This window comes from Kogia breviceps, chromosome 15 (assembly GCF_026419965.1).
Source record: "Kogia breviceps isolate mKogBre1 chromosome 15, mKogBre1 haplotype 1, whole genome shotgun sequence".
Classification (NCBI taxonomy): domain Eukaryota; kingdom Metazoa; phylum Chordata; class Mammalia; order Artiodactyla; family Physeteridae; genus Kogia; species Kogia breviceps.
In genome coordinates, this window is record NC_081324.1 from 310,325 (window position 1) to 330,648 (window position 20,324).

The 20,324-nt window shown below is 49.8% G+C and overlaps 1 protein-coding gene across 1 annotated transcript; it reads right to left on the minus strand.

Annotated features, from left to right (window-relative positions):
* Positions 1-1,102: 1,102 nt before the first annotated feature.
* Positions 1,103-15,496, minus strand: RBFA (ribosome binding factor A). The gene is given in 10 exon segments (XM_059040485.2): positions 1,103-1,756; positions 1,758-1,976; positions 3,010-3,080; positions 7,887-7,971; positions 10,638-10,750; positions 11,317-11,493; positions 12,513-12,555; positions 15,190-15,342; positions 15,344-15,469; positions 15,471-15,496. Coding segments are annotated over 10 exon segments (1,140 nt in total). The 3' UTR covers positions 1,103-1,629.
* Positions 15,497-20,324: the final 4,828 nt, after the last annotated feature.

Genomic DNA, 20,324 nt, shown 5'->3' on the forward strand with positions numbered 1-20,324 from the left:
ATCTGGGCACTTTCTTCAGTGCAGACCCAGACGCAGTCAGCGGAGGAGACTGCTCAGTGCTGTCGGGTATTAACCACGGTGTTTGTTTTCTGGAACGTTCTGACACCCTGGGGTCCTGCGGGCTGGGGAGAGACCCCTCCGCACGCTGGCTAGCTCCCCGGGGTGGCAGAGGACCCCTGTGAGCGTGCCGCTCACACGCCAACCAGCCAAGCCAGAGCCCTCCCCAGCTCTGACCCTCCCAGGCCAGTGTCTCCTGGGCCCCAAGTCACCCCAGGGCCAGGGAGTGGACAACGGGAAGCCCCCCCCCGGAGCCCAGAGCCTGCCGAAATGACTCAAGCTGTCCAACCCCAGGCCTGCCCAGACTTGCTAACCCTACCTCGCCCACTCCTCCTCCCAGGAGCCACGCGACGGGCTCGGCCACGCTTCCTCCTCGCCCTCGGCCTGCTGACAGACGCTGGTGCTTCTCGTGGGCCCCGTGCAGCGTGGTGCAGCCCTCCTCTCGGGCGCTGCGGGTCAAGAACTCTTCTTCCAAGGCGGCAGTTTCCAAGTCTGTCATCTTATCACACCTGATCAGGACGCATCCCGTGTACATTTTAACACAGGTCAATCCTCCCTCTGGACATTTCTCCTCTGGTCGTAAGAGGCTGTGTAAGCAACCCACACCCTAATGGAAACAGCCCACCCACAGGCTATGTGCACCCTTCCAGGGCAGGATCACACAAGCACCACTCAAACAGCAACACGCCTGGAGCATCCACAGGGGCATCCCGTGATGCTGTCCCTTCAGCGTGGGCCACCGTCCCGGCAAAGATGGACCTTCTTGGTGCCATATCCCTGCTGGGCACCGCACCTGGTCCCAGATGCCGACAGGGAAAGTGGCATTTGGGGCTTGCCGCTGTTGCAGAGGCAAGGCAATGCTTTCCTTCCTGGAACAGTTTACAAGAAGGGGAATTACACTCCCTGAAAAGCCACGTTACAGGTTTCCTTGCTTTAGCTTAATAGCGTACCTTTCTCCAATCATCTGAGCTTGCGTTTTCAGTGTTTCAAGGTTGATGATAGTTGGGAAATGGAGATGCCCCAAGCCCAGAACGATGTTCCTGTGTCAGAATTAAATGATTTGTTTATTTCCTAACGAGGCTCCTCTAACACGTGCTTTCTCTAGGAGACACATCATGGCCTCCTGCACTTAGGCACCACGAGTGAAATCTGTCAGCACACACTAACATAGCGCTAACCCGATCGGACAGGGTGGCTGTTCACAGCCCGAGATGAACAAAGCGGACAGAGCAGTGCCTCGTGTGACCACAAGGCCAAGTGTGCGTCCCACTGGTCTGTGCGTGTCCGAGAACAACCATGAAAGTGCCACAAGTATGGATCTGGGGGCCGTGGAGAAACTCTAGTGAGCAAGCAAACATGCAAACCTGGAACCCCAAATATGGAGGGCAGACCACACACCATCGACCTAAGAGATTTCACACCCTCTCCACAGCCTCGCCCCATCTCTCACTGCAGCACAGCAATAGGTCTGAAGGGCTCAGACATGACACCCGCACAGCTCAGCCTGCGCCTGCACAAGGGCAGCCCAGGGGGCACCGGCAGCGTGGGTCTCCGCGTGCTCACGGGAGCGGGTCAGGGTCCGCGATCCTTCCTCTCTGCCCCTGGAGCCCCTATGCATAGCCCCGGGGTTTGCTCCTCAGGAAGGGCCCCGTCGCCCGGGGGCTCGTCACTCCCCGTCGCCCACAGGCAGTCCTGGGGAGAGGTCATCGTCCGATCGGGGCTTGGCCTTCCTCTTCCTCACCAGCTCGGCAGGGTGCAGCAGCCGCGCTGGGCCCACGCTCCCGTGCCCTTTCTCTCTCCTCCTCTTGTACTCCACGATCTGCTTGTGGAGAGCCTCGTGGTCGATCCCACACAGACTCGGAGGTGCAGCAGGGCCCAGGGTATCACATGGCAATGCAGTGTCCGGGGCCTCGGGGTCGCTGGAGAAGAAATTCACACCATGCACAGTACTGCCTACAGCCACGTGCTTATGCGCTGTCCTAACGCCTCTCTAAGGGAAACTGTGGAAACTGGATGGAAGTGGGGTTCGGTCTGGCATTCTCAGTCCAGAACCTCTCGGCCAGCACTCCTGGAGCCCGTGCGTGGCTCAGGCCAGCATACTGCTGGTACAGCCGTTGTGTACTGACATTAAGTGCGTTTTCATTTTTTCCCCACTTAAACATGGCTAGTACACTAGGCTAATTAAACAGAATTATTGGGGGGATGGGATGGGGGAGGGATCTTTAGATCTGTTGCTCAGGTTACCTGATGAACCAAAAGAGAAGAGTCTATTCTGAGAGCAAAACCAGAGCAATCCTGTCAAAACCCAAATCTGGCCACATCGTGCCTCTAACCCTAACTCTCTGGTCTGGAAGGGCTCCCCACCTGCCTCTCCCCACGTCCACTCACTGCTGATCCGGAACCCAGGGACTCACTGCCGCCTGCGGCCTCTGCTCTAGCTCAGGGGTCTGAGCGCTGCAGCCCATCCCCTGGCAGGCTGGCTGGGGGTCCCCCCACCCCGAGGCCCTGACGGTCCCCACAGGATGCCGACACAGCTGATCTACGGAACACAGGCCAGCCACGTGGCGCAGCTGCTCCCTCATGTGGAATGGGGCTCCCCCACCCCCGAATCCTCACGGCACCTTCTCAGAGGCCTATCCTGATGTTTACTGTTCACAGATGTTCCCTAAGTGCGAGAACAGGGCCTGCCAGGGAGTGGAGAGAGTGAATCGCTACTGCCAGCACTCAAGAGTCCAGGCCCCAGCACTTCTGTGTGGACCCCCAAGGCCCTCCTGACAGCCTCGCCCAGGTGCGGGGCTGGGCCCCAGGGCAAGAGCCAAGGGCACAGAGCCGGGCCTGCTGCCCCTCGACAGCTGGCTGGGGACAGGCAGGACTGTGCGGCTGCTGTGGAAACAATCAAAGTCCACACCTGGGTGTCTGCCCGCATCGAAAGCGTATGCCCACATGTATCACCTGAAATCATTTTGCACAACGTCTTTTTCATCCGGGGGTCCAAAATCAGCAATTGCCAGTAAGCGATCAACCTGAAAAGGAACAGACAGAGGGGTGATTCTCGAGCCACGCCGCTGCCTGCGTCGGAGCCGGGCGCCAGCCGAGTGCAAGCGTCCGCTGCCCGGTGCCGGCCCAGCCACAGGCCTCAAGCCCACCCGACATCCTTCTCTCCGGTGACGCTGCCCACGCCCGCTACCTTAATCACACTTTCTCTGATAATGGACTGAGGCTTTTTAAAAACTACACTTAAGGGGCTTCCCTGGTGGCGCAGTGGTTGAGAATCCGCCTGCTGATGCAGGGGACACGGGTTCGTGCCCCGGTCCGGGAGGATCCCACGTGCCGCGGAGCGGCTGGGCCCGTGAGCCATGGCCGCTGAGCCTGTGCGTCCGGAGCCTGTGCTCCGCAACGGGAGAGGCCACAACAGTGAGAGGCCCGCGTACCACAAAAAAAAAAAAAAAAAACAAACAAACAAACAAAAAAAAACTACACTTAAAACTTGTAAATGTTAGTCAAATTTACAAGGAAACCAGTTAAATATTAGTTGAATTACTAACGCTGACTGGTTTCTAACGAAGTTTCATAAAATGCTTCAACTTTGCCACAGAATTTGCCGGGAACCCCCCCAGGGTGGTAACGTGAGCGTCCAAAGTCTAGCGTGTGGCTCCGGTCCCGCGGGGGCTGAGGGGCCCACGCCGCGGACAGACCCTGCTCCTCAGCAGGGCCCGTCGGAGGCCTCTGCACCTTCACGCGTCTGTTCTGACTGCCGCCAGGTCGTCCTACTGGGGCCGTGCACTGAGACCCGACCTCCTGCTTCAGTGCGAGCCCGGGCGAGCCTGGTCCACAACCGGGCCCTGTCATACGCAGGAACTAAAGCATCACCACCAGCCGGTGACACACCAATCAAACCACAAAGGTGAAAAGAAGCAGAACTGGAGACAAATCAGTCCACAGAAAATACCTGGAACAGGACTGACGATGCTACACAACAAGGACAAACTGGCCTCCTCCAAAGTTAAAAGTGGGAGAGAATATTCACAATGAAGATTTCTGCCAACCGACCTGTACCAGATATACAATGAACCTACACACCTCAATAACAAGCAAACCGTATTAAAAATGGGCAAGAGACTTTAACTGATCCACAAAAGGAGGAATGACCAGTAGCCACATGAAAAGATGCTCAATATAATTAGTCATGAAGAAAACGTAAGTTTAGGGGGCTTCCCTGGTGGCACAGTGGTTAAGAATCTGCCTTCCAACGCAGGGGACGCGGGTTCCATCCCTGGTTGGGGAACTAAGATCCCACATGCCGTGGGGGCAACTAAACCCACACGCTGCAACTAGAGAGAAGCCCACAACGAAGAGCTGGCAAGCCCAGCGCAGCCAAAATTTAAAAAAAAAAAAAAAAAAAAGAAAAGAAAAGAAAATGCAAGTTTAAACCACCAGGATGGCAACAGCAGGGGCTGGCGAGGATGTGGAGGATCAGGAACCCTGACGCTGCGGTGGGAGGGCCGACAGCACGGCCGTGGTCAAAGCAGCCTGGCTGTTTTCTGAAAGTTAAACATACACTTGCTACTCCTAGGAAGTGACCTAAATGAAACAAAACATACATCCACAAAAATCTGTACACAAATGTTCACAGTGCTTCACTCTTTATACCCAAGGCCTGGGAACAAAGACAAATGTCTATCAAAAAGTGGATGAGTAAGTAAACTGCAGTACAGTTGTACGATGGATGCTGCTTACCAATAAAAAAGGAACTACTTACACATGAAACAACATGGGTGAATCTCAAAAACACTGTGCTGAGCAAAGCCAGATGCAAAAGACAACATCCCAGTTCTACTCACGTGAAATTACAGAAATCTCACCAGGCAAAACTAACCTACAGTGACTGAAATCAGACGGCTGGTAGGGGAGAGCTGACCAGGGTGAGCAGGGGTGGCGATGACACAGAGGTATGCGTTTGTCAAAGGAAGCACGTCTCAACATAAATTAAGCCTCGGTAAAGCTTATTTTATTAGCAAAGAACCAAATCCAAACACAACCTCAAATTCTAACATGTTAACACAGGCCACCAGGCTAAGTTCTCGTGTGGAAGGGGAGCTCTGAGCTCAGAGGGTGCGGGCCAGGCCACGTGCAGTGGGGCAGCGGGTGCCCCTGCGCGGTGGGCACCGGCTACCCGACACCTGCTCTCGGAAGCCTGACCGTCAGCGGGGAGACGAGTGCGCGTGTACCACAATACTGGCGTCAGAGTTTATGTATTTCCCTTAAAAATTCAGATAAAAAAAGTTTTTTTCCTGTATAGTTACAATAAAAATCAACATTTAAAAAAACTCTTGACTGGGGCTTCCCTAGTGGTGCAGTGGTTGAGAATCTGCCTGCCGATGCAGGGGACACAGGTTTGAGCCCTGGTCTGGGAGGATCCCACGTGCCGCGGAGCAACTGGGCCCGTGAGCCACAACTGCTGAGCCTGCGCGTCTGGTGCCTGTGCTCCGCAACAACAGAGGCCGCGACAGTGAGAGGCCCGCGCACCACGATGAAGAGTGGTCCCCGCTCGCCGCAACTAGAGAAAGCCCTCGCCCACAAACAAAGACCCAACACAGCCAAAAATTAATTAAAAAAAACAAAAAACTTGACTGAAGTACAACATCTACGGGAAAGGTACAGAAATCATTAAGTGTAGCTCAGTGACATTCCACAAACTGAACACACGTGTGGACGTCCCCGTGACACTTAGCAGATGAACCCCAGAAGCTTCCTTCAGGCCCCTCCTGCTCACTCCCCGCCCCATGACAGCCATTACTCTTACTTCCAACACCAAAGATGAGCCAGGCTTTTCCTGAGCGTTTTATGTACAGAAGCGCTCAGAGCGTGGCCTTTTCTTGGCTCCACATCTGGTGGGACGTGGGTCAGGTGACTGTTCCAGAGCACGTCCGTCCATTCTGGAACCGCACTCACGAGAGACGCTGGGCCAACATTCCCGGCCACGGCCGTGGGTACTGCGGGGGGGCCTGGAGGGTCACAGACTCAGCTTCCACGGGGACGGCCAGTCTCCAACGGGGTGCTGCGAGCTGCCCTCCCGCCAGGCCTCACCCCTCGGCGCTCGCGCCCTCACTCCTGTAGGGAAAGCCCTCACGGAGGGGTGTGCGCTGGAGTCTGGTTTTCATTCTTGCGCTCCTGATGAGCACCTCTGCGTGTGTTTACGGGCAGTACCATCAATACTGCCGGATTACTCAGGGTTCAGTTTGGACAGAGCTTATTGCTAGTCCTCTTTCACATGTCCAGACTGCTGACCTGAAGATTATCCTGAGGATGCAAAGGAAGCTGCTGAAACTGGTAACATGTTAGCAGTTGCAACTACCTATGATTTTTGGTGCAACCAATATAAGACAGAAATAAACTGACTGATAGAAGACTCAAAGTTTCATCCAGGATTCCCAATATCATATTTCTGTGTCTAGCCAAGTGCTTTACCAACGGCTGACTTTAAATCTATTAAAAGCATACAGTGTTTGAAAAGCACTGCCCTGACTTGACGCCAGGGGAAGCAGTGACTATGCCCTCAAATGATCACCCACCCAAAGCAGAAACCCCACTGGGTCCAGCCTTCACTTCTGACCACAGTGAGGCAGAAACTGCAGGACTCGGAGGCGCCAGCCCAGGTCTGACCATCCCCTGGCCCCCAGGTCAACAGCTGAGCTCTGGGCATGTGCAGGACCCACCATCACCGCGTGGCACGTGGCCGACCCTTGGCCACTTCCCCCGAGCACACGGGGCAGGACAGGCGTTAGAGGTCTCCAGTGCAAACACCCATCAGCACAGCCTCTGGAATAAGGCCCTCCCAGAAACGCTTAAGCGCGCATGCACCTCCCTCCCTCCAGTGACCTTTTCTGGAAAGGAACCCACACAGCCAGGTAGGACCTTGCAGCTCTGAATTCTTCCTCCACAGAGAGAGGGACGAGCCGGCAGAGGGCTCATCCTCTGCGACAGGTGGGTCCTCCCACCAGCCCCACCCGACGTGCCCGGGGGTTCCTGCTGAGTATCTGCACAGCACACCCGTGACCTAAACTCCACTTGAGCTGTAAGCGGCACTGCAACTTCCCTCCTGTTCCCCTTCCTAGCTAGGAAATCACACATCTATCAAAGTTACTATCCAAATAATGTTTTCAGTATCGCTTGTATCATGAATAACAAAAGACAACAAAGTACAATTAGATTTTTTTCCCCCCTCTGGGAATCTAAATACTACGTAGTCCTACAGTGAGTAACAGCCACCTAATCATAATCCCGTATATGCTACTGTTTTTCTCGGTAAACTTTTTAAAGGTATAACATACCTTAATAACCACAAAGTAACCACCACCCAGATCAAAACGTATGTATGTTTTAACAGGTTTTTAGCCTTTATAATTAACCTATACCTAAAACAAGGAAAATAATTATGAAACAATTACAGTTACAGGACAGAACATAAGTGTGTCAGCCCTAACAGTGTAAAGTAACCACAGACAGACTGAAATCTAGGGAAGTGAGAGAAGGAGGTAAGCACAGGAGGGCAGCTCTGACTGCTTCAAGTTTGTAAACTGAGAGAGAAAGGGATCTGCTTTACTAGTTAGGGCTATACTGATAAGCATTAAAACATCAAAGCCATACAAAGTGGTTACCTCTGGGGAACAGGGCTGAGAACAAGGGCACAGGTGCCTCACTTTTCATCTGTACCCTTCTACTACCTTAAAAAAACTATATGTTATCTTTTGAATGTTTAAAAATTAAATTTAAAATCTTACCCATATAAAAGTTTACATCATAAAAAGGTAATTATGTAAAAGCCTTACCTCCACTATAGCTGCATTTTTTTTGTCCTGAACAAACACTATTGGCGGCATGTTCCTCAGGGTCTGCTGGGACATCAAAAGGTGCCTGGAGAGAGAAAGCGATTTGTGCAGTCACAGGTGACACCTGGTGGAGGGGTGACAGTGCCAGAAGCAGAAAATGTCATCTCACAAAGAGGTGAGGCATGATTTTTTTAATTAACTAATTAATACATTTATTTTATTTATTTGGCTGCATTGGGTCTTCATTGCTGGGCGTGGGCTTTCTCTAGTAGCGGCGAGCGGGGGCTACTCTTTGTTGCGGTGTGCAGGCTTCTCACTGTGGTGGCTTCTCTTGTTGGCGGAGCACGGGCTCTAGGCACACGGGCTTCAGTAGTTGTGGCATGTGGACTCAACAGTTGTGGCTCGTGGGCTCTAGAGGGCAGGCTCAGTAGTTGTGGAGCATGGGCTTAATTGCTCCACAGCATGTGGGATCTTCCCGGACCAGGGCTCAAACCGGAGTCCCCTGAATTGGCAGGCGGATTCTCAACCACTGGGCCACCAGGGAAGCCCCGTGGCATGAGTTTTGCTTATCACATTCTTCAAAGATGAAAAGTCTTCCTTAGCCAACTGCCACGTTTCAACAGGGATACAAAATGCATGATCACGACTGTTTTTAATTCTCTAAACGCAACTTTTGAGATCCTTATAAATAGTCTGACGTGAACCTGGGACATTCCTGGGCATCACTGTGGCCGTGGGCTCTGTGGCTTGGGCACCAACAACCTGCCAGTGCTTCGTCCCTCCGTCCGACCGACACTCGTTGGCAACAGCGCCACAGAAGTGTGGCTGCCGGCCGTGCTTCCCGGACGTCAGACACATTAACGATCTTCATATTACCCAGTCATACAATACAGGCGGATCCAGGGGCAACAAGTATCCAGTGAACACAGTGCCGTGACACACAGCACACCTGCTCAGTGACGCAGTTATGGGAAAACCGTTACACTAAACCTTGGTGATCAAAAGAGTTGGGAAAAGGGACATTCTGTTCAACTGCATTTTCTGTTACCTAAAAACCAATCAGAAAACAGCAGGAACTCCAGTCCCGAGGGCTGCTCTGCCAGGTCTCTGCATCTTTAAGACTGAGGAGAAAACTGAGTAGCTTCTTTACTCTCACCCAGCTCAGCGGTTCTCAAAATCCTTGGTCTGAGGACCCCCTTTTTATTCTTAAAAATTATTGAGGACGCCAAAGACCTTTTGTTTATGTGGGTTACATCTACCAATATATACCAAACTAGAAATTAAAGTTGAAAAATGTAAAAACATGTATTTATTAATTCATTTAAAATAACTACTATATTTTAGGGCTTCCCTGGTGGCGCAGTGGTTGAGAGTCCGCCTGCCGATGCAGGGGACACGGGTTCGTGCCCCGGTCCGGGAAGATCCCACGTGCCGCGGAGCGGCTGGGCCCGTGAGCCGTGGCCGCTGAGCCTGCGCATCTGGAGCCTGTGCTCCGCAGCGGGAGAGGCCACAACAGTGAGAGGCCCGCGTATCACCAAAAAAAAAAAAAAAAACCCAAACAAACAAATAAAATTACTATATTTTAAAAGAAATTAATGAGAAGAGTGGCATTGCTTATGTAGTTGCAAATTCCTTTAATACCTAGCATAATGGAACAGCTGGATTCTCCTCTCTGTATCTGTATTCAATCTGTTGTTATTTTGTTTAAAATAGAAGAATATCTGGCCTCACAGAGATCTGTAACTGAAAAGGAAAGAGTATACGAACAGCCTTTCAGAAAAGTGTAGATCTTCTTAGATGCTATACAAAAACTCAATAAATAGTAGTTTATGTTAAAGATTGCAATGTGGAATCTGAAACCAGATCAATGAACAGCATTCTCTGTTCATTAAAATCCACTGGCCCCCTTGCCCTCTGAATTGATCTCTCCCTGTGTGTGACTTTGTAACCTCATGCCTTGGTCTTTTAGAAAATACTGGTTCACCAAGTCACACAGATTTTCAGAATGATGATGTATTTCACAACACGTCACCTCCAATCTCATCAAAAGGGTCTTACGTACCATGAAGCTGTCAAACTCAGAGTGGTAGATACAAGTTTTCTAAAATTCTGATTTTCACTGAAAGCTTAAATTTTACCACTGGCAACAAATATGGTCAGTTGTGCCCCTGAAGTGACAGGTTCACTTTGCTCACTTTGGAGAAAATGTCTGTCCTAAACCCCCATCTGAATAACCACAGTTGGTTCACTTGTTCTTTCAAGCGCAGTGTCTAGTTTGGGTCACAATCAGCAACTGCAGTGTCTTTCCGAGACAACCATCAGAGCTTCTTGCACACTTCCCACCACAGACAGTAAAAAGATGTGCCAAAGGGTCGAGATACGCCGTCACGGATATTCTTCAATAAAGCTGGCAATGCACTACCACGAGCATGTGCTGAAGCTACAATGACCACCAGGACATCTGGGCCAGCAGTTTTACCCCCATGGCTTCAGTACAAAACGTCAACACGGTGAGAACAGAAAGCCACACCTCATTGTGAAAAAGCTCTCACTTCATCGACCTCCCCCTACAAAGGAGCTCAGGGGTCCCTGGGGACCCGGGATCACACTTCAAGAACTGCTGACCTAGATTATGGCTTATATGAAGGCGTAAATTCTGCTCTGAATTCAAGAAAATGCTTCCCAAATGTTCCTTAAAAGCAAAAACAGTGAACAAAAGCGGCTGAAGGCGGGGTCGAGGAGAGGCCTCACCTCATGTGCGCAGCGCTCCTCTGCAGGACGGCCGCCACGTTCGCGTTCTGAGCCTCTGAGACAGTCGTCCTCCAGAACACGCGGCAGGTGGAGAAGTCTGAAGTCAGAGAGACCTGAGCCCAGCCCCAATTACTCTCCGCTCACCTGGGCTCTTGGAGACAGGGTGCGTCAGGGGAGAAGCACTAACGCACGGGCAGTCCCGGTTTCAGGCACCGGCTGCCAGGGCTAGTGCCCCAAGCACACGGCTGGAGAAGGTGGACGCGTCACCTCCCCTGAGCTGCCCCAGCCTCTGCCCCACTCGCAGAAACGCCTCGGCCGCTGCTACTGCCCCTCCTGCTTTCCCTTTGGCTGAACGCAATCCGCTCTGAGGGCACAGACGGCAGAAGCCACCTCCCGTGTCTTTACACCAAGATAAAGGCAGATCATCCACCACTCATCTGACCCCCAGACCTTCAGACGCCCCATTTCATCACTTACTGGGCTCTGAGCACCCTCGGTGCTGTCTGGGCAAACCCCTCCCCCGCCCTGTGCACAGCGAGCCACCTGCTTTTGCACCCCACAAGCACCTTCCTCTCCTAATACCCAGACGCCCACACCGAGCATCCCTTCCGCCTTTTCTAACTGCCAGGCGACGGCAGAGGCGCGAGGCCCGCAGTCCCTCGTTGGCCCCGAGGCCTACCTTGGAGAGCTCCACATTCAAGTCGCAGAGCTCCTGGCTCACTTCTGGGGTGCACAGCAACTCAGCCAGCGCTTTGCAGAGGAGGCCGTTCAGGGCCCTGAGGCGCACGTGGTCCTCCCTCCTGGCTCGCTTGGACGTGCTCTTCGTCAGGGATGCCAACTGAGACGGCCTGTGAGTCTCCGTTAAGAAGAAAGGCAGGCACACAGGCAACATTACAACTGTACATCAACTTGTACTAACTGACGATAAAGGTCATTCTTGGCCATCTGAGTTTTCCTGAAGATAGTTTATTTTACAGACCAGGACCCTTCTAGATTTTACCTACCATCCCTTAAAGATCAAGAGTACTGCCAAGCAGATATTTTTTTCCAAAAAAATTTTTATTGAAATATAATAGGATAAAATTCTCCTTCTTAAAAGGACAATTCGGAGGTTTCTAGTATATACAATGTATTTTTTTCTATCAAAAACCATTTATTACATAAACTCTCACAGTACAGGTATATTTCAGAGATATTGCAGGTCTGTTCCAGACCATCGCAATAAAGCAAATATCACAATAAAGTGAGTCACACGCATTTTTTGGTTTCTCAGTGCATACAAAAGTTATGTTTACACTATACTGTAGTCTATTAAGTGTGCAATAGCATTATGTCTAAAAACAATATACATACCTTCATTAAAAATATCGCTAAAAAATGCTAACATCACCTGCTAATGCAGGGTTGCCATAAACCTTCTATTTGTAAAATACACGGTATCTGGGAAATGCAATAAAACAAGGTATGCCTGTGTATCTACACATATCTGTGTTACACACACACACACACACACACACAAACTGAATGGACATTACCATATTAGAATTTGATAACAGATATTACATCCCGTAAATTTTGTTTTCTTTTTTCTCCGGCCGCACTGTGCGGCGTGTGGGATCTTAGTTCCCCAACCAGGGATCGAACCCATGCCCCCTGCAGCCGAAGTGCGGAGTCTTAACCACTGGACTGCCAGGAAGTTCCCTAGTGTAATTTTTTTAAAAGGTAAAAATTCCATGGTTCCAGTGAATCTAGTCCCACCTCTACAGACCCTGTCCCCTCCAATATTGAAACGGAAGGGCTGGAGAGCTGCCGACTTTTGGAGCCTCACACCCACCAAGATTCTCAAGTGGCTCATCACTACTACGCTGTACTTACCAAGTGAGAGCCCAAGGAAGGACCTTCATACCAAAACTTCTTCCTATGGGCAGAAAATAAGAACTATGCTGGATACTGACGGCAAATCAAATAAATAAGAAACAGTTACAAAAGCTAACGCCATTAACTGTTTCTAAGGGGCTAGCCCTGGACATAGAAATTAGGTTACTAGGGGCCTAAAAGATTTAGATACCCAATGGACAGCAGCACGGGTTGTGTGGGGGGAGACAGGCGACAGTTCCAGTTCAAGTCTACCTCTAGTCCCAAAGGTAGACAACGAGGACCTTAAAAATACACCTACCAAGCTGCACGTGCGCACTGTCCTCGACTGAGTAAAGCTGTTTCCCAGGGGAGGGTTAACGACTAACAGCGCCACACACCACCTGGTCCTGAACAGCTAAGTAACCGGAAGGCAGACGGGGGACCCAGGCCCCTCGCCGTCGCAGACAAGCAAGGGAAGGAAGTGAGAATGATTCGTGTGCTAGTGGATTAGGGCTGGAGATCAGTACGAACTCAAGTTTCACTTATTACAGCTACAGGTGGTGACATGCAGAAACATTTCTAGATAAGTACAGACACAGGGATTAACATAAACACTATTTTTTTTTGCTTTGCCAGCTGAAAGGGTCTAAAAGACAGACACCCCAGCAGCAATGAACATACTAAGCTCTCAGATCATGGTTTCTGACTCCTGTTTCCAATAAAGGAACCAGAGCTCCTTGGAGAAATGGCTGATTCTAGGGTCGAGGTATCCTGTGGTGCCAGAAAGTAAGGAAGTGCTAAAAAAAAAAAAAAAAAAAAAAAAAAGTTTTCTAATTTAAAAACTACTTCAAAACCCCATAATAACGGAGTGTGTCAAAAGGATATAGGAGCCACCTGAAAGAGCTCCCAATGGTCAAAGCTGGAACAACTTGAGCAAAATTAAGTAGTACTGGATTGTGAGTCCATCCTGATGAGTTAAATGGAGAAAAAGAGACACATCTCCCCTGCAAAATTTCGAATAATTCCCCACTCCTTAGGTGTGAGCTGCATACGGTGACTTCCCCCCAAAGAAGACAGTATGGAACTGGGGGGCCGGGCAGTAACTTTACAGTGGATAAACCTGACAGACACAAATGGCCTCAGTCAGTCATCAAGACCAACATCAACAGTGATACACCATGTTGAGAGCATGTATGTGTTCACAGGATGTGATGAAAATGGCACTTTACATCTGTGGTCTTCCTCCCCCAAACCAAACCCCAGGATAGTCAAGAGAAAAACATCACGCCAATCCCAACAAAAGGGCATCCTACAAAATATCTAACCAGTACTCTTCAAGCTGTTGAGGTCATCAAAACAGGGACAGTTTGAGAAACTGCCACACTCAAGAGGAGCCTAAAAAGATGACGACTAAATGTAATGCGGTCCCTGGATGGGACACTGGAACAGGAAAAAAGACGTTAGGGAAAAACTAAGGAAACGTGCATAAGCCACGGCCTTTAGTTAATAATAACGTATTAATGCTGTTCATCAATTGTAACATATGTGCTGCACTAATATAAGAGGTTAATAGAAAGGAAACTGAGTGTGTCTATATGGGAACTCTACTCATCTGCCAATTTTTCTGTAAACCATAAACTTTTTAAAGTGTATTAAAACAAAAACATACATATATACATATTTACAATTGAATTTAAATGATATGAAATCAACATATTTTATTATACTTACCTCTCGTCATAAAAAACCTATCCTGACGAGCTTTCTTCATTCCTCAAATTAACCCCACAGAGAAAGCACTAATATGGAAAGGAAATTCTTCCTTCTCTATGTGACGCAACTACCCTCCCGAAAAACGCTTCTAGCAACGAGAATCATCATCCTTCAATATCTGAGGAGAATCAGTTCGAAGATCCCAAAGATACCAAAATTGGAGTATGCTCAACGCGCTGTATTTGCATACAACCTCCGCACATCCTCCCGGATACACTAAATCATCTCTAGGTTATTTAGTGCTACGTAAATAGTTGCCAGCAAGGCAAGTTCAGGTTTTGTGTTTTAGAACTTTCTGGAGTTTTTTCGGAACATTTTCAATCCAAGGATTGGGAACCTCGGACCCAGGGTGGACTGTAAATGTATACATCACTTTGCTTCATAAATTCATGATGCACTCTTAGCTTTTAGGAGACTTAGAACTTTACCGTCACAGCTGTGTAAAATAACAGAAAAAAGGCTGGGTGGGAAAAACGTTAACTGTAAGAGGTGGGCTCCCTAGTGAGCTTTCAACAGCCATTAACCTAACAGGCAGAAGCTGCGCTTACTGACGCTGCTGGGAGCTCGGGCGCCAGGCCAACGCGCCGGCGGTGGACCACCCTACGGACCCCGGCCCCGCCGAGCCCCCGCCCCGCGGACCCCCCAGTCCCACGGAGCCCCCAGCCCCGCCGAGCCCCCGCCCGCGGAGCCTCCCACCCCACGGAGCCCCCCGCCCGCGGACGCCCCGCCCCGCGGGCCCCCCGCCCCATAGAGCCCCCCGCCCCGCCGAGCCTCCCGCCCGCGGAGCCCCCACCCCGCCGAGCCTCCCGCCCGCGGAGCCCCCCGCCTTGCCGAGCCTCCCGCCAGCCGAGCCTCCCGCCCGCGGAGCCCCCACCCCGGGCCACCGTCCCCGGCGCCCCCGCCCCCACGCGGGGAACAGTACTTGGTTTTCGAAGCAAATTTCTTGAGTAGGTTCTTGCCGCAGGAGACCGGCGAGCTGTGCAGGCCTCGAGCGCCGCCCAGAAGGAGCCCCACATGGAGACCCCCGACCCCGCCGAGAGCCGCCCACATATCCGCCGAGCGACGGGTGACCGGGGGCGGGGTAACGTTGGCGGTGAGACGTGGGGCGGGGAAACGCGAGGCGGGAAGACGTGCAAACGGAACGACGTGAGGTGGCTCCGGGCGACGTGGTGCGAGGCGACGAGCGAAGTCGCCGGGAGACTGGGCGGGACGAGAGGATGAGGCGGCATCTGGAGGACAGGGAGGCGGGACGTGAAGCGGCGGGGCGGAGCGATGTGCGGATAGGGCCGGGGACAGGCGTGACGACGCGTGAGGGAGGGGTGGCTAGACACGGCGTGGGTGGGGTAGTAGGCGGGGCCGGGTGACGTAAAGGACGGGGAAAGGCGGGACGCCTGTGGGCGGGGCCAGACAACACGTGGTGGGGAGCGGAGCCTGATGACGTAACTGAGGAGCGGGGACGGGACGTGATGACGTTTATGCGGAGGCACGGCCAGCTGGCGCGTGGGCGGGGCGACTGGGCCACGCCCCCGCCGTTCTCCCACGGCGAGCTGGGTTCAGCCAGAGGCCAGCGAGTGCGAGGGAGGGGGGACTCGGTGGTGGGGAAGCGCACAAACCACCCAGATGCGGAGTTTGCGGAGCGAGGAATACACTTTACGGAAACGTACGAAGCTAACAGAGAAGGGTGCATTTCAACTCCCTTGCCACAGAATATCAAATGAAGAGCAGGGTGGTAAGAGGTCTTAACTGGGTGGGCGTCCCGGAGCGGAGCCCCTTCTGCCTGCACCACTAGGAAGGACTCGAGTTTCTTCCTCTTTACGCTGCCAGTTCGTTTGCTCACTTCCTGTAATACCTCCTCACCAGTCTACGTGGAGAAAGACACAGATTCCAAACTACTCCAGAAAGGAGGCATAGTCACCTCAGCCCCCTCTTCATGGTCATCCCTGATAATTCCATACTGAGCACTCGTTCCCTCGTCTCCCCCGCGCTCCTCATTGGCTCCCAGCCCTACCGGCACTGCTTGGTCTTCTCCCCCACTAGTAAGTAAACCGCTGGACAGTGGGGACTTTTTTTCCTATAGCAGCCCCAGCACTTAGAACAGGACTTGGCACATAGAAGGTGCTCAGTAATCCTTTTTTTTTTTTTTTGAATGATTGAAACAAATGGATAGTGATTCGAGTATCAGAGGTACTATGTAATCCAATAAAGTATCAGAATTGATCAGGATCGAAAGCAACATAGCTCACTGGGAAATCCGTAGACCTAGTGCAGGCTTTTGGACTTTGGACAAGTAATTCTCTGTGCTCAGTCTCATTACGAATCATAACAACATAACTTCCCTCATACAGCTGCCTTGAGGATGAAGTGAGAGTGTAAGGAAAGCATTTAACAAACTCTTAACGGGTAACTATTATTACTATTCCTTAAGTTTTTCATCTAAGTAGTATTCATTCAATCTATATAATGGACTCAACATACAAAGTAAGTGTTTTTTGCCCATTTAATCTGCCATGTTTTCATCCCATTGAATTCTCAGCCCACATAAATCATTTAAATAGCACTTCATTAGGAACAGGAAGGCCACTGAGAGAAGCCAGGATGCTTTCAACCAAATTTTCCATTGTCTGTCGTCTTGCTTGATGAGTTGCACTTCCAATGTGAGGCGTCAGAGTGACGTTCTTCAACTCCAACAAAGGATGATCTTTGAAATACAGACTGAGGAAAACTTATTCAGAGTCGTTTCGTTTCTTTAATGTCATATTATGGTTTCCTATCCCCTGCCCTGAGATGGGGAAGGCTGTGGGAGCCTTATGGCGTACTCTTAATGACACCTAGGTATGACCACTGCTCACCTAACCCTGGTTTGGGTGACTCAACATTTCTGGGTATAAAATACGTATCCTAACTGCTCCCAGGCCATTAGTTCACAATTGCACAACATGCATGATGGACTAAATGACACTGACCCACAAGACAAGAAAGGGCCTTGGGGAATTAGGCATCATGGGACAAGCCGAATGTGCCTTTAATGGGAATAGCATTCAGAGGGGAAAGATTTATTAACTAGAATTAGCAGATTAGAGGGAGCTCTCTTCCGGGAAGAAGGCAAAGGATGGGAGTTAGCCTGGAAAGATAATGAGGTTTTAGTGAAGTGGGTCAGGCAGACTCAAGCCTGATGGATAATATTAGCACCCAGGATTGGGAAAGTGCTGTGACCTGGCCCAACGGGCATCCTGATTACTTTAATACAGAGGCCAAAGTAGACATGGGGCAGTGGTCCCCCATCATAGATGCTGAGGCTCAAGGGGCACACCCCTGAGAATCTTACCCCCAAACCTATGGAAACCCTGGTTCTCTGGGGGCACCTGTAATTTATATCAAGGCAGTTTGCCTGCCCTCACCTCCAGGAATGACTAAAGTAAGACATATCCTGTGGTACGGTTAGCAGTGGTAGAAACTATTCTGAAAAACACTCATCCTCCCCTTATGAAGGAGGTGGGCCCTACTATATAACAACACACTCTGGAAAACAGTACAAGGGTGCGAACTGAGACAGGGTGACTGGCTTTGTCCCAACTGACTTGGAACCCGGAAAGAACGGAATCACCACCAACTGTACCAACACCTGCCCATAATAATATCTGCTGTATAGGCAAGAGACAATTTTGTTGAGAAGGCATAGCAAATACCTCTGCAATTGTTATCGATTTGTTATGTAATGAAACTGCATTGTACCATGACAATATTGCAGTATGGTATAACACAGGCATTGTTGGTAAGATTTAAGTACCTCATGTAAATAAGTCAGATGATAATACTGACACTGACGATCAATGGGAAATGACTGGCCTGAGGAAATACTGGAATTAGGTAAATATCAGCTAGTTTATATACTAAATAGTGCTACACAAGTTCATCATAATGTACAAATAGTGGTAGATCAAGGCGGTTGGGGGGAACAAGTAATCAAATTAGTACAAAAATACAATGGGTTAGTTTCTTTAAATCTATCCCTGCCCCACATTGGCTCCTCCAAATGTAAGGCGAAGTCATACTGATATTATTACTGTATCTGTCATATAAATACTGTAATAAATGTAGATAATCCAATAAATATCATTTTGCTCTGAGACAGCTAAGGCCGAGGGCCAGTGGCTGGCCTGTGTGGTAAAGAATTAACTCAGCAGGCAGGCTTGGAGTTCTTGAACCCTGCACATTCCAAAGATAGGACTGGCCTTTTCCAAAGATAGGACTGGCCTTTTCCAAAGATAGGACTGGCCTTTGACTGGCCTCTGGAAGATAACCTGTGAGCCCTTGAGATATACTGCCTGGTAAGAGTGTCTTATACTTGGGGCCTTGAGCAAAGCCAGATAGTTTATGCTAGTGATTTAATTTGTGGTGAATGCCTGTTTTCGTTAGCCTAGGGCTCTAGGCCAATCTGTATCAGTTTGACCTCTGCAGGGTCTGGAGACTAAGAAGCCAGTGTCAGACACGTGGGCACTCCACACCTACACGACTGAGCCCCTGATACCAACGCTGGGATGAGCTTCCCTGGTTGGAAGCGCTCAGCGTGTGTTGTCACACACCATTATCGGAGGTGGCAAGCACCGTCCACACAGCTCCACCGGGAGCACAACTGGAAGTGCAAGCCTGGTTCTCCTCGACTCCCCTATAAGTTTTCTCCCTTTGCTGATTTTAAACTCTATCATTTCACTGTAATTAACTGTGAGTAGAAAAGCTTTTCTGAGTTCTGCGAGTCTTGCTAGCAAATCATTAAGGCTGAAGGTGATCTTGGGGACCCCTGGCGCTATTGGCAAATGAATTTTTTCTTTTTAAAATACACAGCAGGGCTTCCCTGGTGGCGCAGCGGTTGAGAGTCCGCCTGCCGATGCAGGGGACACGGGTTCGTGCCCCGGTCCAGGAAGATCCCACGTGCCGCGGAGCGGCTGGGCCCGTGAGCCATGGCCGCTGAGCCTGTGTGTCCGGAGCCCGTGCTCTGCAACGCGAGAGGCCACGACGGTGAGAGGCCCGCCTAGCACCAAAAATAAATAAATAAATAAAATAAAATAATACACAGTTAATCCTTTTGTAAAGCAAAGAATACTTAAGTAGTATGACTAAATAACCACAGGCTTCCTACTTTTTAAATTACTTTTTTCACAGTAAGTGGCATCAAAATGTCTCCCTGAAAAATGAGGATGAAAACTCAGACCCATCTGATAAATATACAGATTAGAAATTAACATGGGTATCTGAATACAAGTTATTCATAAAATAGTTGTTAAACCTCTTGGCCACAAAAATGATTTCACATGGGACACTGGGAGTGCATCACCTATCAGAATAAACTCAGCTTTGGGATATAAACCTGGTATTTGCCTTGTGACTTGTGAGTAAAAGTTCATTTTAGCAGGCAACAGGGGTGATAACATGACTTCTCCATTTTTGAGTAAGTTGACAACTGTCTAAAATGGTCATGCTTCCTTATTTATATTGAAATTGTTTTTTGTTCTAGATTAGTGGCTCTCTTATTTGGTCTTTACACTCTTAAAAGTTGAGAACCCCAAAGAACATGTGTTTATGAGGGTTATGCCTATCAACATTTATCGTATTCGAAATTAAAACTGAAAAGTATTTAATACAAGCATACAGAAGCACACATTTCATTAGCTGTCGGAGTGATGATGTCATCACATGTCCTTAAGCCTCTGGAAGACTCCACTGTACACTTGTGTGAAAACATGGGTGGAAATAAATAACATCTTACAGTCTCATGAAAACAGTTTTGACTTGGAAGCTCCTCTCTACTTGCTAGATAGGATGCTGCCTGATTCATGAATTATTAAATAAATCCAGTTAGACCTTTAAAAAGAAAAAAAACATTAGTTTGGACTTCACAGACCCCCTGAAAGGGTCTCCAGACCAAATTTTGAGAAACTCTGTTCTGACTAAATTATTGTTTTTCTCAGAAATGTTTGTAAGTTCTATGACCAATCTTGATAAACTTAGGGATTAAATTTGGTCCTAACGTCAAACATTCATCTGACAGTAATTTGCTCA